General features: G+C 43.4%; 3 protein-coding genes across 3 annotated transcripts; 1 reads left to right on the top strand and 2 right to left on the bottom strand.

Annotated features, from left to right (window-relative positions):
• Window positions 1-1,209: 1,209 nt before the first annotated feature.
• On the bottom strand, window positions 1,210-4,148 carry scnm1 (sodium channel modifier 1). Its single transcript, XM_008297608.1, has 8 exons — window positions 4,013-4,148; window positions 3,773-3,843; window positions 3,587-3,675; window positions 2,477-2,571; window positions 1,950-2,050; window positions 1,747-1,874; window positions 1,557-1,671; window positions 1,210-1,440 (listed from the first exon to the last, which is right to left on the bottom strand). The coding sequence occupies exons 1-8, from the start codon at window positions 4,061-4,063 to the stop codon at window positions 1,329-1,331; spliced, it is 762 nt and encodes a 253-aa protein (XP_008295830.1). The 5' UTR covers window positions 4,064-4,148; the 3' UTR covers window positions 1,210-1,328.
• A 228-nt stretch (window positions 4,149-4,376) lies between these two features.
• Window positions 4,377-8,121, top strand: lysmd1 (LysM, putative peptidoglycan-binding, domain containing 1). The gene is made up of 3 exons (XM_008297607.1): window positions 4,377-4,976; window positions 6,323-6,642; window positions 7,269-8,121. The coding sequence occupies exons 1-3, from the start codon at window positions 4,794-4,796 to the stop codon at window positions 7,450-7,452; spliced, it is 687 nt and encodes a 228-aa protein (XP_008295829.1). The 5' UTR covers window positions 4,377-4,793; the 3' UTR covers window positions 7,453-8,121.
• Window positions 8,122-8,689: 568 nt separating this feature from the next.
• tnfaip8l2b (tumor necrosis factor, alpha-induced protein 8-like 2b) lies at window positions 8,690-15,353 on the bottom strand. Its single transcript, XM_008297606.1, has 3 exons — window positions 14,991-15,353; window positions 10,482-10,806; window positions 8,690-9,196 (listed from the first exon to the last, which is right to left on the bottom strand). Exons 2-3 carry the CDS (start codon window positions 10,797-10,799, stop codon window positions 8,954-8,956), a joined length of 561 nt encoding a protein of 186 aa, XP_008295828.1. The 5' UTR covers window positions 10,800-10,806; window positions 14,991-15,353; the 3' UTR covers window positions 8,690-8,953.
• Between the last annotated feature and the right edge of the window lie 597 nt (window positions 15,354-15,950).

Raw genomic sequence — 15,950 nt, 5'->3', positions numbered from 1 at the left:
GTAATACTTTATGGGAGCGAACTGCCAGATGAGGCTTGTTCAGGAATCCATAATCTTGATCTCTTTAAATCCAGGCAGACACTGTATGAACTTGGGCTGAACATCCATCCATCCATCATCTCTACACCGCTTAATCCTCATTAGGGTCATGGGGGGCTGGAGTCTATCCCAGCTGACTCAGGGTGAAGGCAGGTTCACCTGGACAGGTCACCAGTCTATCACAGGGCTACACTTAGAGACAGACAACCAAGCACACTCACATTCACACCTACGGACAATTTAGAATCACCAATTAACCTCAACATGCTTTTGGACCTTGTGGGAGGAAGCCGGAGAACCCGGAGAGAACCCACGCTGCACGGGGAGAACATGGAGACTCCACGCCCAGGTGTCCTCACCGGGACGTGAACCAGTGACCTTAATGCTGCGAGGCAATGGTGCTAACCACTGAGCCACCTTGCAGCCCCGCATGTCACAATATGATTTTTTTTTGTTGCATGTTTTCAGGCCTCCAGTGAAGCCTCTATGGATATTAACTCCAGGCCAAATTACTGCCACATCGGTTGTTGATTCAGTTTGATGTCATCACACCAGCTCAATAATTCCCAAACTGATCGACAATCTGGCACTCGGCTGATCACTTTGATATCTGAAGTTTTGGTCGTCTATCTTGGAGTTGGAACCGTTCCAGTCTGATGAAGTTAACTCAGCGTGCTTGTGCGAGTACAGAGACAAATAAACAAACTCAATGGGACAAACTCGTTCTGTGAAAGGCAGCAATGTGCCGCAAGTCTGCTGGAAACACTCGAGTCACGACTGCCCGACTGAATGTAAAGTCTGATCAGTGTGAGCAGGAGGTTGTATGATTATAATTTAAACTAAATTAAGCTATTAGCGTGAGTTTTGACTAAAATTAAGCGACTTTGAAATAGATAAAAACATACGGTGTCTGCTTGGCTTCGGTCTGCTTGATGTTAAATAGAGGAACTGCCTAAATCAAAACACTCAGTAAGTTAATGACAATCTGATATAAAAATAAGATCATTTCCTGGCATTTCCCAGATGATAGAGTGATAACAGCCTTTACGGGTAAACTGAGTGTTTCCTGGGCAGTTACAGAGCGGTGGTTTAGCTCAGCTTCTGTTACAATGGAAGTGTGAGATGTGCAGGCGTTGATGAATCGATGTAGGAAAACAATGTGAGTCCATGAACAGTACAAATCTGTTTTAAAAAAAAGTCCTTACATGTCGGCTTCTGGCTGTTTCAAGCAGCTGCGTCGTTTCTAAACGTACCACTGTGGTACAAAGTTTTTTGAGTTTTCAGTCCGCTCAGTGGCTCGTAGGAGGAGGAACAAGCGACGCCGGCTCCTCCTCATCTGAATCAAACTCCACGTTTTCATCTTTAATCCACCGTCCGCTCGGGTCTCGCAACCACCCGTCACTAAAGAAAAAACAAAGCAAGATGGACTAAAAAAAAATCTGAGGTGGATAAAGTCAAACTGAAGTGACACAGCAGTGAGGAAGCTCATAACGCTCAGCTTCAATCTTAACACCAACCTCTTTAGTTTGAGGTAATGCTCCAGCTCTCTCTTCCGCTCGGCCGTCATCGGTTCTTCCTTCTGCGTCACTGCAGCCTCGGTCGTGTCTTCTGATGGAAGCGACTCTTCATTGGCTAAAGACAAAAAGAAATCTGACAGCTGGAGAACAGTTTTCCTGAACAAAAAACATCTCCTGTGGCAAACTGTACCTGTTTTACAGTCACTGGAACTGCTTGAAGATAAACTGTGCGAGGCTTCAGGTTTCCAATATGCAGAAGGCATTTTGTCGCCGCTAGGATCTGAACTGGTGCTCGCTGCTCCTTTTTCAGATTTCGTACTTTAAAGGAATGACAGAACTATGTTTAAAAATGTTCACTATGATGTGAATTTGCACATCGACAACCACACACACCTGGTTTTTCTGTGACAGCTGTTGTACGGTACAGTCTTGAGTAAAGCATGATGGGTGAGCCTCCGTGTTTGGGCCAGTAGAGGAGCTGAACTGGAGGGCTCCTGGAACCACAACAAAAGGCTTTAAGAGGACTTTACACTGTGAGCTCATTTGGGAGTTACCAGTTAAGTCTGCTACACGCTTTGTTAAGTTGTTCATGTTCTCCACCAACAGACATAAACTGGAAACTGGCTGGAGAGTGTGTAATCTGTCAGGGTCATGTGACAGTCATGACGGCGCCACGTAATGCATTTCATCCGAGACAACAACGTGTAGGAAAGACGCAAACTGTTCCGCTCATGTTGTTTTCCAGAGATGACTCATTCACCCTCTGCCTGCTGAGTGATGATCCAGCTGATTGCTGTCTGTTGCTGCTGCTGGGATGAAACATGCAGCTTTACTGCATAAGTACGTGCAACAAGAGATTGTGATAAGTTTGCTCAGGGAGTCGACTTTTCTGCAACTCGACACAGCGAACAGGTACAAACCTGTCGACTGTCTTCAGTCTGGATGAAGTTCTCATGTTGTCTTTTGGTTATTTCATTCTTCAGTCGTGCTTTCTTGCCATAGAATCCTTTAAGTCCTGAACAGAACAGAACACACAACATAAAACAGCATTAAGGATTACCTGTTATGACAACATATGCAGTGAGGAATACACATTTATCAACTATGAGCTACAAGGCTGAACTATTTGTGGCGAATATCCGAATGCGATCTTCCTGACAGATACTGCAATTTGATTTGTGAGAAAACTGAATTAGTCCAGCTTCGGTTCAATATTCATCTTGCATGACCGCATGAGAAACCTTTGGAAGACTCCCTGTCTGTCCGACTGTCACACAAGGGGACGGCCTGAATCTGTAAAACCATTAACACAACTGTGGAGCTAGACTATTTGTCCGCTATTAAATGACTCACCAACTACTTTGATTATCACTTGAGTGTCAGCAAAACGGCGAAATTATCCGATTTCAGCTTCCTAAATTTGAATATTTCCAGGTGTCTTTGCTCCTGTATGATGGTACTGTGAATATCTTTGGGTTGTGGACATAACAAGACATTTGAGGATGTCCTCTTGGGCATCTTTGGGAAACGCTGATGAAAGATTTTCATCATTTTCTGACATTTTATAGACCAAACAACTAATCAGTTAATTAAGAAAATATTCAGCAACGAATGAGTGCTTCATGACAGGATTCTGATTTGACATATCAGGAGTTTGGTTTAATTATTCCCCCAAATAGTGGCAGGATCTGGAGTCCTGAGGTAATGTAGTATTTAATATATATTTATTTTTGGTGTCTGTTACAATGAAGAACAGATCAGACTGTCTGCTGAAGTTACTCTAAATCTTCCTAAACACGAAATCAGGGGTGGGCAATCCTGCATGTTTTAGATGTTTCCCTCTTCCATTCAAATGATCAGGATCGTTATCAGGCTTCTGCAGAGCTTGATGATGAGCTGATCATTTGAATCAGGTGTGTTGGAAGAGGGAATCATCTCAAACATGCAGGACTGTGGCCCTCGAGGACCAGAATTGCCCACCCCTGGACTAAATGAATGAACCAAACACCATAAATAAGAGTGAGTGTCACCTTCCAGATGTCTCTTCCCCTTCCTGTGGACTGTCAGCATGTCAACTGTATCAAACACAGGGCGGTAGGAGCACACGAGGCAGGTGTATCTGGAGACCAAATAAAGAAGTTCACGTTCACCATCACGTCGTCAAACACCCAAAGGTAACAAACCAACTTTGCCAAACACATCGAAGTTCATTTCACCTTCCATTTTTCATAAGAGCAGCCTCATCCTCTGGGATAAAGTTAGACAGAAGGTCTGCCACACGCCGTTTCTAAGACAAAAACAATAAGTTAGCAATAGTGCTTAATTCACTTTAAATTGCCTACAGAACAGTGCGGCTTGGTGTTAGCTAACAGCATGCTAACCATAACAACATGTGTAGTTTCAGCTGAAATCTCTTCTACTAAACTAAAAGAAAGCAATAAAAAATAAACTGTCACCTTCAGAATATTCAGCTGACTCTTGTCATCGCCTTCCCTTTTAAAAGACATAATTATTAAGGTTGTTAATCTATAAAACAACCGGTCAGTAGCAGGTTAGCTGCTTCGCCCCAGCTACAAGCTAACTCCTGATAGCAGTGCTGCGTTCCCTGACGAAGAAGGAAATGGGAAATGCGAGTGTTCAATTTGAAAATGCCACCGAGTTATTTTGGAGTTTGGAGTTTTGTAATTCTATTTTTGCTTATTAACTTGAAGAGTCCAGACATCCGCACTTTGTCTCAACTAAGCGCAGCTGTGGGGGCTGTATATTTAATAAAGCTCCAATTAGTTCCACTTATTCCGATTGTTTTCAACGCAACGCTTGTGACGAATCACGGGACTGGTCGCTGATCACGGCAGCCATGGCAACACATGGCAGCAGCAGACAGCTGACTGCGGGAGACGCGAAGAAAACATTGACAAGTTTCTCAACAACTTTTCCGGTATTTGTTTGACAAATGAGAAAAGGCTCAACTCATTGCCAAGTAAGCGTTTGATTTTATCTACGCCAGCGCTTCTGCATGTGCCATTTGCGACACACGGCGACAGTTGGACACTTAAAATATCGAACGAGCGTCGAGATTGATTAAGTTGATAAGTTAGCTAGCAGGCTAACTAAGCTGCTAGTTTAAACCCTGCGCGGGTTGAAGTCGACTGTTAATGATGCTAACAGGAGTTAGGTTTGCTCGTGGCCGCATTTTGCCACCAGCTGGTCGGTTAACGAGTTAGGCGCTTTACGACTATGTCCGGGGAGCGAGCACCTTTGCCCGGCGGGGGGGACGGCCTACTCCGGGGGAGCCGCCGGACGAGGTCCTACGGCAGCCTGACCCGGTCTCCGCTGTCTCCGGTCCGCCAGAAGCGCATCGAACACACAATTCAACCGGGAGAAACACTACAAGGCCTGGCCCTGAAATATGGAGTATCTGTAAGTATGAGTCACCTGTTTTTTTGTTTTACTGCTGCTACGAGAACCATTAAAGTCAGTTTTATTTCTTTATTGCACCTGTAACGCCTCATTTAAAACTCACATTATATTAATCTATCATGCTCTGTAATAAACCTTTTAAACATTGAAGTGACTACAGAACTGGGATATCTCTTTTTGCAAAACTAAGGTGCACAAACTTAGCATCCTTTATTCACTGTGTTGTAGTTTTTAATAATGTGAATGTACTTAAGTTTTTTTCTATCATTGTAGCAGCTGGACTGATGCTCTAACACTTTTTAATCTCCTCCTTTTTTCCTATGACCAGCGTAAGAGCTAGACAAAAATATATAACAGCAACACATTGAATTTTGCTAAGCACAGGGCTAAAATTAAAGTTAAAATAAATTGACAATTAGACACAATTAAAGTTTGACCTTTTTTCTCATTCATTAATCTCTCCCATTCGCCCTTTTTCATGCTTTGTTTTGTCTCTTAACTTTACGGTCCCGTTACTTTACCGTTACAGTTGGCGCCTGCGTTACATTTTATCATTTTCCTTCATTTCCATCTGATGTCCCTTCAAAGTAAAAGCACTTCCGATTGAATAACTAAATTAAAAGAATAGAAAACATTAATACATGACAGATTTAAGTTCACACATGAATTGGAATTATAACAACATTCAGCACCTACAGAATAAGTAGCATTTGAGTTACTTATAATTAGTATTTTTTTTGTTTCGTTGATGATAGATGGATAGTTAGATAGCATAGATAAAGCCTTCAGGAGGGGATCGTCAGTATAAAACTTGCCAGAACTGAAGACACAGGACAGGGCAGAGGAGTAAATACTGTCTGCATGCGTGTTGACTCAGCAGGGATAATACTACATGAGACTATTTGATTTAGCACAAACCAATGCAGAATGTGAGAGTCTTACTGCATCATAGTCCATTATATTCCTTGTTTTCCTTACATAAATGGAGACATTTCCACCATGAATCGATGCAGAAAAGGCACACATTAGATGCATATGAATTTACCAGTATTCAGTATTAGTTTGATCTTGGTTATGGCTCTAATTCATACTATTAGCAACTATTAATTAGCATTAACTCAGTGGTGCAGCGGAGTAAACCTGGTAATGAGTTAGTACCCTCAGCCCAGGTGATGATGTGTAGAACAACCCTCTAATTACATTGTTTATTCGTTTGTTGTTGTATGCTAAGGAGAGATATCAATACACTGTTTAATTGGAATGATGTTTGTTCCTTAACTTCATAAAAGTGAAGCTGGCTTTAGTCAGGTTTTCAACAGGCTCACAAAAGCATTTCTCTCTTCCAGATGGAGCAAATCAAAAGAGCAAACAGACTGTACACAAACGACTCAATATTCCTCAAGAAGTCTTTGTCAATCCCCGTGCTGTCAGACATGGATGACTGCAGTAATGGGGTGGATTTGGCCGAGGAGGGCAGTGATGGAGGCAGCGTTAGCTGTGCTTCTGTTCACAATGGACACAGGGGGAGAACCTCTGAGAAAAAGAAAGAAGATGGAAAAGAAACGGTGCCGGACCTTACTCCAGAGGATTTTTTGAAGAGGTTGGATGGCTTGATAAGCCAATCCAAGGAGGCTGCTGTCAAAGGATGCCAGGAAGCAGAGAAAAGGTATAACTACATGTCTGTCACTGTTTCTTTATTTACACTGGACGTGGCTGTTTCTGTCTTTCTAGCAATACAGAATCCTACAGTCTGGCATTTTAGTTGCTTCTCTGCTGGAGTATTTTATGTCATTGCATTTATTCAGTAGCATTTAATCGTTTGTTCAAGTCCAAGCAGTTGGTGCTGCTTATGGGCGTCTTTCAATTTGTATTTCTTACAAATGACTGTATATTCATAGACATTAATAAAACACATTTGGCAGCCAGAATATATATTTTTTTCCAGGTTCATGTTGAACATTGTATGTGCAAATGTTCACTGCCTGTATTTTGCAAATACAGAGTTGTCCACCTGGTGAGGTCTAGAAATATATTGTGGGGAAGTCAGACGCTTTTGCCCATCCACCTCCCTGAACCATTTCATTGTGTGAAAGGAAACGCTGCCATTGAAAAGAAAATGGTTAATTCTGTATGTGAATGTGATTCTTAGTAGACCGGTTTATTCTGTGAGCAGGACTCATTGTCTCACAGCAAGAGGCGTTCTTTCAGAATAATAGTGAAAGCTGCCAAGGATGAATACGGGCTGAATCACTTGAGACTCATCCTATCTTCTCATCTGTTTTTTCTTGGCAGGGTTGCGGCCCTAGAAGCAGCTTGCACCAGCAGGACACCAGATTGGCGGCCGCTTACAAGGTCACAGAGTGTCTTTTCATCTTCCAGACTGCAGCAGCAGGCAGCGCAGGGGGCAGTACCCCTCACTATCACCAAACTCACCAAGACACTGAGAGACAGGGAAGATGAGATCTTTGAATTGTGACATGCTGCTTCTTCTGCCTCGCTTTCATTCTGAAAGAAAGTTTTTTTTCCAGAAAGCCATGTTGCACGGTTTTACCTCCACGGTCGGCTTTGGGGGACCAAAAAATCGAACCCTGATGATCCCACTGCTGCTGTGTAGAGTTCAAGTTTGAATGTCTTGCCACACTGCCATTTAATACAGACATTATTACACTGTGTAGTTTAATTATTGTTTTTTTTTTTTTATGAATGTTGCACATTTTTGTCTTTATTTATTTGGTGAAACATACTGTAGAATGTGCCGTCTAGCTTGTTCTCATATGCAGGAAATAGGAGCACGAAAGATTACAAACGATAATTCAGTCACATGTGATTTCAGTCATATGACTGCTCATGTGGTCGGCTCGACAACGGGGCGTGTGTGTAACGCTGCCTCTCATTTCTCAAACTAAAACCTTTAGTTATAGAATGTGAAATATGTTTCATCATAACAGTGCTTATAAATGAGGTTTCTGGTTGTTGTCGGTGAAAACTTTACACTGTAACGTAGCCAAAGGTGTATAAAAAGAATAGATGGTGTCTTCCATAATATATTTTGACAGCAGTCTTTTTATTGTTTGTTAGGGGTCTGGGTTTGATTTCATTTACGTTTTGTGTAGTTCCTTTGAAAATAAAATGATCCCATGTTAAATTGGTTTTTCCTACATTTTTTTCTTAAAGTATTTTACCAATTGAATGTCAAATTACATTATTTGACTGTTCCATCAGAGGAGATCAGCTGGGACTTCATTTTTCCTCACTTGAAGTCCGCATCATGTAAAACCCAAAGAACAACACGTTGCTTTACCTCAGCCAGAGACTGCGATCCGGTCCACAGCAAATCATGAATTACAGGATCAGCGGTCAACCTTGTGCCGTCAGTCTTTTTCTACATGCTTCTAAACATGTTTTGAAACTGCAGAGTGATGGTGGGGTTATTTGCTTTATTATTGGCTGCCTGGTCAGCTGGACGCCTCAGTAAATACTGCCGAAGCATCGCCTCCACCACCAGATGGCAGCGCTGCATCACAGTGGCGTTGTTCCCTGTCTGCTCTCTGTCCAGCTGATGGAACTCTTCCTCTCCAGAATGCATCCTATCAGTAGTTCTGATTTAAACATTTCAATAATTAAACATCAGATGACATTTTTAAATGCTAGTAAATTGGCCGATACATGATAAATCTGTTCAAGTTTGCTCGCTAAAGTGTCTGAATAGACAATTAGGCATCACAATTGTACAGTTTATTCTATATGTATCACCTATAAACAATACAAACTCGACTCCACAATCTTTATTCTTTTTCCCACACGTTCTCTGAGAACTTCGGGGCTGCACATTTGTTCTCAAATCACTCGTCTTACATTGCAGGTCCTCGGCAGCAGGTAAGACTTTTGAATCATTTGTCCCAACGGTTCAGAGCCTGTGGCGAGCTCTGCCTGTTGATCTCCCAGTGTCTGTTCTGAAACGCTTCGCCCGGCGTGCGTCATATTGTTCCGTCCTCCACCAGTTTGTTGAGTCCTTTACAGATCTTGGTGAGGTTGGGTCTGAAGTTGCCGTTGGGGTCGTATAGCTGGGTCAGGAGCTGCGGGTCGGAGTAATGGTTGAAGACGTGGTTGATGCGGCCGTGGGATTTGGGCGTGAGGTGGGTGTTGACCAGCTTCAGCAGCAGATCCCTGCAGCTGGACAGCAGCTCCGACATCACGGCCTTGTCGAAGGTGAAGTCCACCTGTGTTGATCAAGAGATGAGTTTAGAAAGACTGATTCTAAATACACCGGTAATATCCAAAACAGCAAGCTCCTTTGTTATGGACTAATTAAAGACCCCCTCAGGTGAAAATCAATTTTTAAAATATCTTGTTAGCATAGCCATATGGTGCTTTTTATAAGGTAGTGAACAATATGAGTGAAATAAGCTGTCATGGCTGAGTGTTTCCACCTTACAACTGCAGCGTTACAGATGGATGTCTGAGATTTCATACATGCAAGAACCTAACTGATCAGTTTACTGGGTTTTGTTTTCTCCATATGATTATTTTGCTTAAGAATTGCTTTCCAGGTCAAACACGTAGAGCAGAGTTACTCCAGCATTACATTAATTTCAGGTGGATTTGTGCATTCCAGAGGACGCAGAGCCAGTTCCAATCAAAAGGGATTATTTTCATGGAAAAACGAACACACAGATGAGTTTTAAGGAGTTAAATCAACACCTGGAGAGCAACTTAAAGTCTCATTGCGCTTTATCTGTTGAAAAAAAAAAATGAATAAAATGCTTTCATCAGTTTAAATCCAACCACAAATAGTTTCTACAGGTTATCATCTGTTTCTCATAGTGGCACCCTTTCTTGCCATTGTAGCACAGGGTAAATATATAACCAGAGCGCGATACAAACTTATGTTAGAGAATGAAACAGGAAGTTAAGCGTTGTATTAAAATAAAACCAACACAACCTTTGAGCCACACACGTAGCGCACGTCTGAGTACAGAGAAGTTCAACGATTTAATGTTGTAAATGAGTTTGTTACTGAAGATATTTTACTGTGAGTCATTCATTTAGTCGTTGGTTTTGGACAGAGTGACCTGCACTCACTTGGAAAACATTAAGGCGTCAAACGCTTGGTTGTTCGTTTGTTTATGAGCTTGTGTTCTTGCAGTTGGCAGCACCTCCAGGCCTGACATATATGATGCACACAAAGCTTTTTTCCCTCTTTTGAAGTAAAAAGAAGTTCTTAAATCTAACATCTGGCTTTTTAGATCCTGCACAAACCATTGAAAAGTGAATATGAAGAGTTCATTTGCAAAAACAGAAAACTCCATTTTTGTAAATTTTCAGAAAACCTTTTTTTTTTGGTTTTTTGCTTGAGAAAATATTAATCAGACTGAAGTTGAGTGGATTTGACTCAGTAGAAATGACATGACAACAATAGAGATAACGATGGAAAAGTGGGTTTTCTGAAGGTTTGTGAGGCTTGATCTGTTTTTGCACATGAACTCTTCACATGTGCACGTGTACCTCGTAGAAGCTGATCGCCGTCATGGCCCCCTGGTGCAGCTTCTTCTTGAAGTCCTGGGCCACTCCCAGCTCCTCTGTGCTGAAGCGGTTGTTTCTGAACAGCACGCCGATCTTCACGGCGATCTTGATCAGGTCTTTGATGACCTTCTGAGCCTCAGACTTGTTTCCCGAGTAGCCCTTGGAGACGATGTACAGTTCGTCCAGGATCTCGCTGGTAGTGTCGTCGATGAACATTTGCACGGAGCTCCTGGTGGCCATGGAGCTGAGGATCTTCTTCTGGGCCTTCAAGGCCATGTCCTTGGAGCTGAATGCATCCATGGTTCGCCTGGATTATCAATGAAAAGCAGTTTTCATTTTAATCACAGTCTTGATGAAGAAACGATGGGGCCATTCGACTGTTTTAGTGCCCGCATAAAGATTTTACTGCTCTCTTTGAGAATATTTAAATTCTGCGTATAGACAGGCAGCTGAGTGATTAAAACCGAAGAACTAAATGATGCAAATCGGTGGTTTCCAGCAGTGGGGCAGAATAAAATATTCTGACTTAGCGCTTATAAATTGCCCAACAGGACATCAATATACCGAACATGATACTCTCAATCACAGAGGCGAAAGGATTTAACATTTACAGCTTTTTCTGAGGCAATTGATTGCTCGTTATTTTACACAAGTTCGACTGCGTCTCTGCAAAACAGCCTCAAAAGCTGCCAGCAAATCTAAAGCAACTGCTGTAAGGAGTAAACACACAGTTTTCTTCTTCCCTATTTCTAAAAGTGGAGGCCTTCCTGAGTGTGCTTTCACCCTCACAAGACGAACAACCTTTTTTTTTTTTCTTCCACACCTCAATGCCATTTGGCCAAACTTTTTCTGCCAGAAAACCGGCACTTCCTGTCGAGTCGTTGGAGGTTAAGTGTCACGCTCAAGGTGAAATGGTCGGTTGTTATGGAGGCCGTGGAGGGCAACACATGTTCGCCTCTCGTGTCCAAATTTTCCAAATCATCTAGAGATCGGAGGCGGCAACCCTCCAGCCGTTACTCTAACCTTCAGGTTGTCATCCATCCTGATGCACATCATCGAGGTCCATATCGGCAGCATCATTAAAAGACATTCAAGCATATATTTGTAAAAATAAACACATTCAGCATTGAAATTTGTAACCCAGCTTCCGTGCAATGCTAGTTACAGTGTTTGTTTTCGTGTCTGACATGCACACATGATGCCAAAAGGGAAAAGTGCCATGGAAGAGGCCCCACAGCGGCTTTTAATTCCTCCGCCGAGACTTCAACCACACCTAGCATCCAACGCAGGGAGCCCCCCCCCCGGGAGGTCATCAGCATGCATACAGCGCGCTACGACAGCAGTACAAAAATCCACTCTTTATCTTTTGACTGTCAACACAGTTTGAATTAATTCTATTTTAATTCCATTTAATTTCCCTCTAATCTCTGACATGGAAGCAGGCAGATTCGAGGAGGATCGCTCGCAGAGGAATACTTACATTTACATTTTGTTTATCTGATGATCTTACCGGAGAGGCACGCAAGACCGGGCAAGCGAAGTAAAGTTTCATTCCCACACCTCCCCGAAATAAAGACGGGAATTATCAGAGCAATGTGACTCGTACAATAGATAAAGCAAATAAGTGTCTTTGTGGAATGCTTATGCAAAACAGATAAGTCCCAGTTATATCTTCAGTTCCACAGCTTAAGTCTAAGTCTGAATGCTTAGTTTCCACTTCACCTTAATCCAGAGTACGTGTGATGAGTAAGACAGAATCAACACAGACGTACGGTATCTTCAGCAAACATCGCCGCCTCCGAGTGTCTCCTCTCCGACTCTCATTCGGTCTTCTATCCCTACATGTGTGTCAGAGTTGACCGTGCAAACAGCTTCCGAAAACATCTTTCTGTGCAATTTTCTGCACTGAATCCCACTTCTGGCCTGTGTGGACAAGTATTTGAGAGCAGCAGGTAGACTGCATAGCTGAGGCAGGTCCGTGCCTGCTGCTGCTGCTGCTGCTGCTGATTCCTCATTGCATCAGCGCCAGGGCAAGAACAGAAAGCGAGCACCCTGAACCCCCAGCGGCTGTCTGCTTCTGTTATTGAAACATCCTGTGCATTAGCAACAGCAGATTGTCAGTAAGCTGTCGGTTAAATGACTTCCTGATGGGCTGTTTTTAATGCAATTTTTTTTTTTTTTCTCCTTCGTCGATGTTCCAGTTGTCCAGCTGCAGCAGTGTGAGCAAAAACGACTACATTAACTACCACATCATGCAAAACAGTGCAGCCCCCTCCCCTCATCCCCGGCACGCATCCCCAACATCCATAATAAGGACACCGTCACTTTTATAGGATATCTCAGCGGGTTCCGTTTCAACCATTCATTTTGAACAAGTGTCACATTTTCTAATGGCTCGCTTCGTTACGAAAACTTTGCGTTCCCTGTGGGGAATTAAAGAACATTCATTAGATTAATTTCCCTTAACAATGATAATGGAAGTGGAGCCGTGTGATAGCTATTTCAGATTCAAGCTTCAATCTCATTTATTTGCTAAAAAGACTACGGGGATTTGAGGGACGTGCACAGTGTGCAGTCATCAGCGAGTATTCCACACTGCGAAGCTCCCGCAGCAGGAGACGGCTCGCTGCTTGGCTTTTTTTTTTTTTTTGTGCGTCTACATTGTTTGTTTTATGCAGCTCTGTCGGGGGGGTCGAGGCTGTTTGGAGAACATTGCCATACAAGTACTTTTTTTTCCCCCTGCTTGTAATGGACATCATTCGGTCGGTCACGCCGAGGACGCGCTCGGTGTTGGGCAGCAATTTTCTGGTACAGATGGATTGAAGAGGGGCCTTTAAGCATTTATCAGTTTGTTGTTGACATCCACCAGGGAGAGAGTGCATTACATGTTCAAGTGTTTGTTTCCTCTCTCAAACGCCTGGAACTGGAGCCGAGCAGCATCTGTGTGCTGTGTGAGGATCTAATATTGAAGGAAAAACAACAAAAAAAAAACACAGAGAGAGCTATTACAGCAGAGATGGTGCTAATGAAGTTTCAGTGTGTGCTCGGTTAATGGACAGTCAAAGAGAGGCTGCTGATTGGTGGAGCCATCCAGGCAGGCCGGAGAGGTAAATATTTAGCATTCCTCAGATGACTCCAGCGTGGAGATCAGCGTTTGTGTACATGTATGTGCATGTGGATGTGCATTTTTCAGCACCGGTAGTTTCCGGTTGTTTTTTACATGCAGGTATTTGCAAATAAAATCGTACATTTGGTCTTTGTGTTCTTTCCCATTCAGGCGTTTTTGAATATAATTCCTCTCGCAGGTTTCAGAGGAGCCCCGTTTCACCGAGCAGATCAAAAACGTGCTTTGTGCTGTTCTTGGAGTGCAGCAGGGCCTTGTTACTTCCACTAACTCGCTGTGTTTTCATCACCAGGCCTGGGCTTTGGGCAGACCGCCGGGTCGAAGCTTGTGATACTGAGAGCGTTGGGTCTCTCTACAGCCTTTGATCAGATTGAACAATGAGAATGTTCCAGGAAAAAAAAACAAAAAAAAAGCACAACAAGGAGGCCATATTTGGACAGGATGGTTGGCGGTTGCATTGAAGTGTTCTTTTCTTCTGGTTACGAACCGGAGAAGATAAAAGACGAACCAGAGAAACACTGAATTTCTGAGTCTTTACTCAGCAACTTTCTGTAGAAGGAAGAGGACTCTGCCAGGATGAAGTGTCACTTCCGTTTTGTGTTTTCAACTGCGGGCTCAGTTGAGATCTAGTTTTTTTCATTTTACCATCTCGCGTAACTTGATGGTAATCTTGTCTCACTTCCTTCTGCCGGTTTGTTAGGATTCATTCAGTTTCATATTTATTTTGACAACCTCTGACCAGCGTGTTTGCTCGAACAAAAATTGCTTCAATTACGTAGCAGACGAGGAGGCATGTTGAAATCCTCTAAAAGCACATATTGCAGCTTCTCTTTCAATATTGCACAACTTTCCAGAAGTGTCGTTGTTCGAGCCTGCCACCCCGTCTGCAAACGCCTCAAAAGGGAAGCGAAACAGAGCAGTTGGCTCGTTGGTTGATGAGTGAGTTTGTGTTTGCCCTCCCTCCACCACCCTCCACCACCCCCACGGCAGCGTAAAGTGACATTACAACCTTTCACTGTCTCTGGCTGCGGCTCGACATGCTTCAAATCAAAGTAGGCCAGTGAAGAAAGTCCACCGCCTCGAGATTTGAGTTGAGCAACTCCCGGCCTGTGCAAACAAAAAAATGTGAGCTCTACATCTGTGCCTGTCACTGTGCTTGTCCCGGCATGACTGTGAGCGTACATGCATATCTCCCAGCTCGTGCTCAAGATGGGGAAGTGGAAACAAGTCGCACAGTTTCCATCCTTCTTACTCAGTCTGTCTGGGCGCCAACTAAGAATAAGACCCCCAGAAAAACAGAGACACACCACACATCAGGGCCCCCAAAGGTGAATTATTTTTAAATAGCACGTGAACAAGTCTCTTACCTGTGAGTGTGCCGAGTCCCCCTCCCTCCTTGTCAGATATCTCTCTCTCGCTCTGTGTATCAGGTGGACAGCACAGGCCGCTTAACCTAAAGAGATCCCTTCATCTCCACCGAACCAAAAAGAAAAAAACACCCCCCAAAAAAGAGCAGCCCTCCTGCAGCGCTTCTGTCAGTGCTTGCCACCCTGTCTTAAGATAATGTTGAGCTGTACTTCCTTGAGGAACTAAATTGCTATGACACACCCCTCAGCCTGTGTGTATGTCTCTCTCTCTCTCTCTCTCTCTATCTCCCTCCCTCTCACTACGCTGGTGTGTTTCCCTCTGAAATTCAAATTCAAAAACCCTTCTTCACTGTATTCCCCTCCACAGCCTCGTCGCTCTCTGGCACTCTGCTCTGAATCCGTCCGGCCGCTCTCTCCTCTGTATTGCTGACGTTGTGCCTCTGCTTGTTCTGACAAGTGAAAACCCCAGAAAGAATTTACCAGTGATCCAGTGATGCAGCCAGTTGAAAGGGGAGCGGCTTAACCCCCTTTTTCTTTTTTCTTTCAGTATGTGTGTGTTCACCTTGGCTGGAATGCGGCTGCTGTCAGTGCTGCCGTGTCCCTCCCTCTTATTCAGGAATCATAACAATGAGCAGGAGTGTGTGTGTCTGTGACTGACATAGGTGTAGAGAGGCATGACTGTACGACAACTTCACGCCGTTGCACAACCTGCAGTCCTTTTTGTTTCAGGCTTATGATCAAAGCACGGTTCCATCGTGACGAATAACAAAACCTGATATAGGTGTTTCCGTCTGCCGAGGACCTGCAGACAACCACATGTAGTTGTCTTGTTTAAGTTACCGTATGACATTTAAAGACTGATTTCATTCATGCTGGGATTTATTCCACTGAATTAAAGGCTATTTGCTATAAAAATCTGGCATTTTAACTCCTTTTTTTGGGGACATACAAAGCTAAATC

Source organism: Stegastes partitus, unplaced genomic scaffold, assembly GCF_000690725.1.
Source record: "Stegastes partitus isolate 25-593 unplaced genomic scaffold, Stegastes_partitus-1.0.2 Scaffold1230, whole genome shotgun sequence".
NCBI classification, from domain to species: Eukaryota; Metazoa; Chordata; class Actinopteri; family Pomacentridae; genus Stegastes; species Stegastes partitus.
This window is presented reverse-complemented; position numbering and strand designations above follow the sequence as displayed.

Excerpts from the sequence above, each read along its gene's own strand:
- scnm1 (XM_008297608.1), bottom strand. The coding sequence starts at position 4,063 with ATGTCTTTTAAAAGGGAAGGCGATGACAAGAGTCAGCTGAATATTCTG. Across the intron at positions 3,844-4,012 it reads GTCAGCTGAATATTCTGAAG|AAACGGCGTGTGGCAGACCT; the intron begins GTGACAGTTTAT and ends TTTTTGTCTTAG. Across the intron at positions 3,676-3,772 it reads GCTCTTATGAAAAATGGAAG|ATACACCTGCCTCGTGTGCT; the intron begins GTGAAATGAACT and ends TTTGGTCTCCAG.
- lysmd1 (XM_008297607.1), top strand. The coding sequence starts at position 4,794 with ATGTCCGGGGAGCGAGCACCTTTGCCCGGCGGGGGGGACGGCCTACTC. Across the intron at positions 4,977-6,322 it reads CCCTGAAATATGGAGTATCT|ATGGAGCAAATCAAAAGAGC; the intron begins GTAAGTATGAGT and ends TCTCTCTTCCAG. Across the intron at positions 6,643-7,268 it reads TGCCAGGAAGCAGAGAAAAG|GGTTGCGGCCCTAGAAGCAG; the intron begins GTATAACTACAT and ends TTTTCTTGGCAG.
- tnfaip8l2b (XM_008297606.1), bottom strand. The coding sequence starts at position 10,799 with ATGGATGCATTCAGCTCCAAGGACATGGCCTTGAAGGCCCAGAAGAAG. Across the intron at positions 9,197-10,481 it reads CGGCGATCAGCTTCTACGAG|GTGGACTTCACCTTCGACAA; the intron begins GTACACGTGCAC and ends TGATCAACACAG.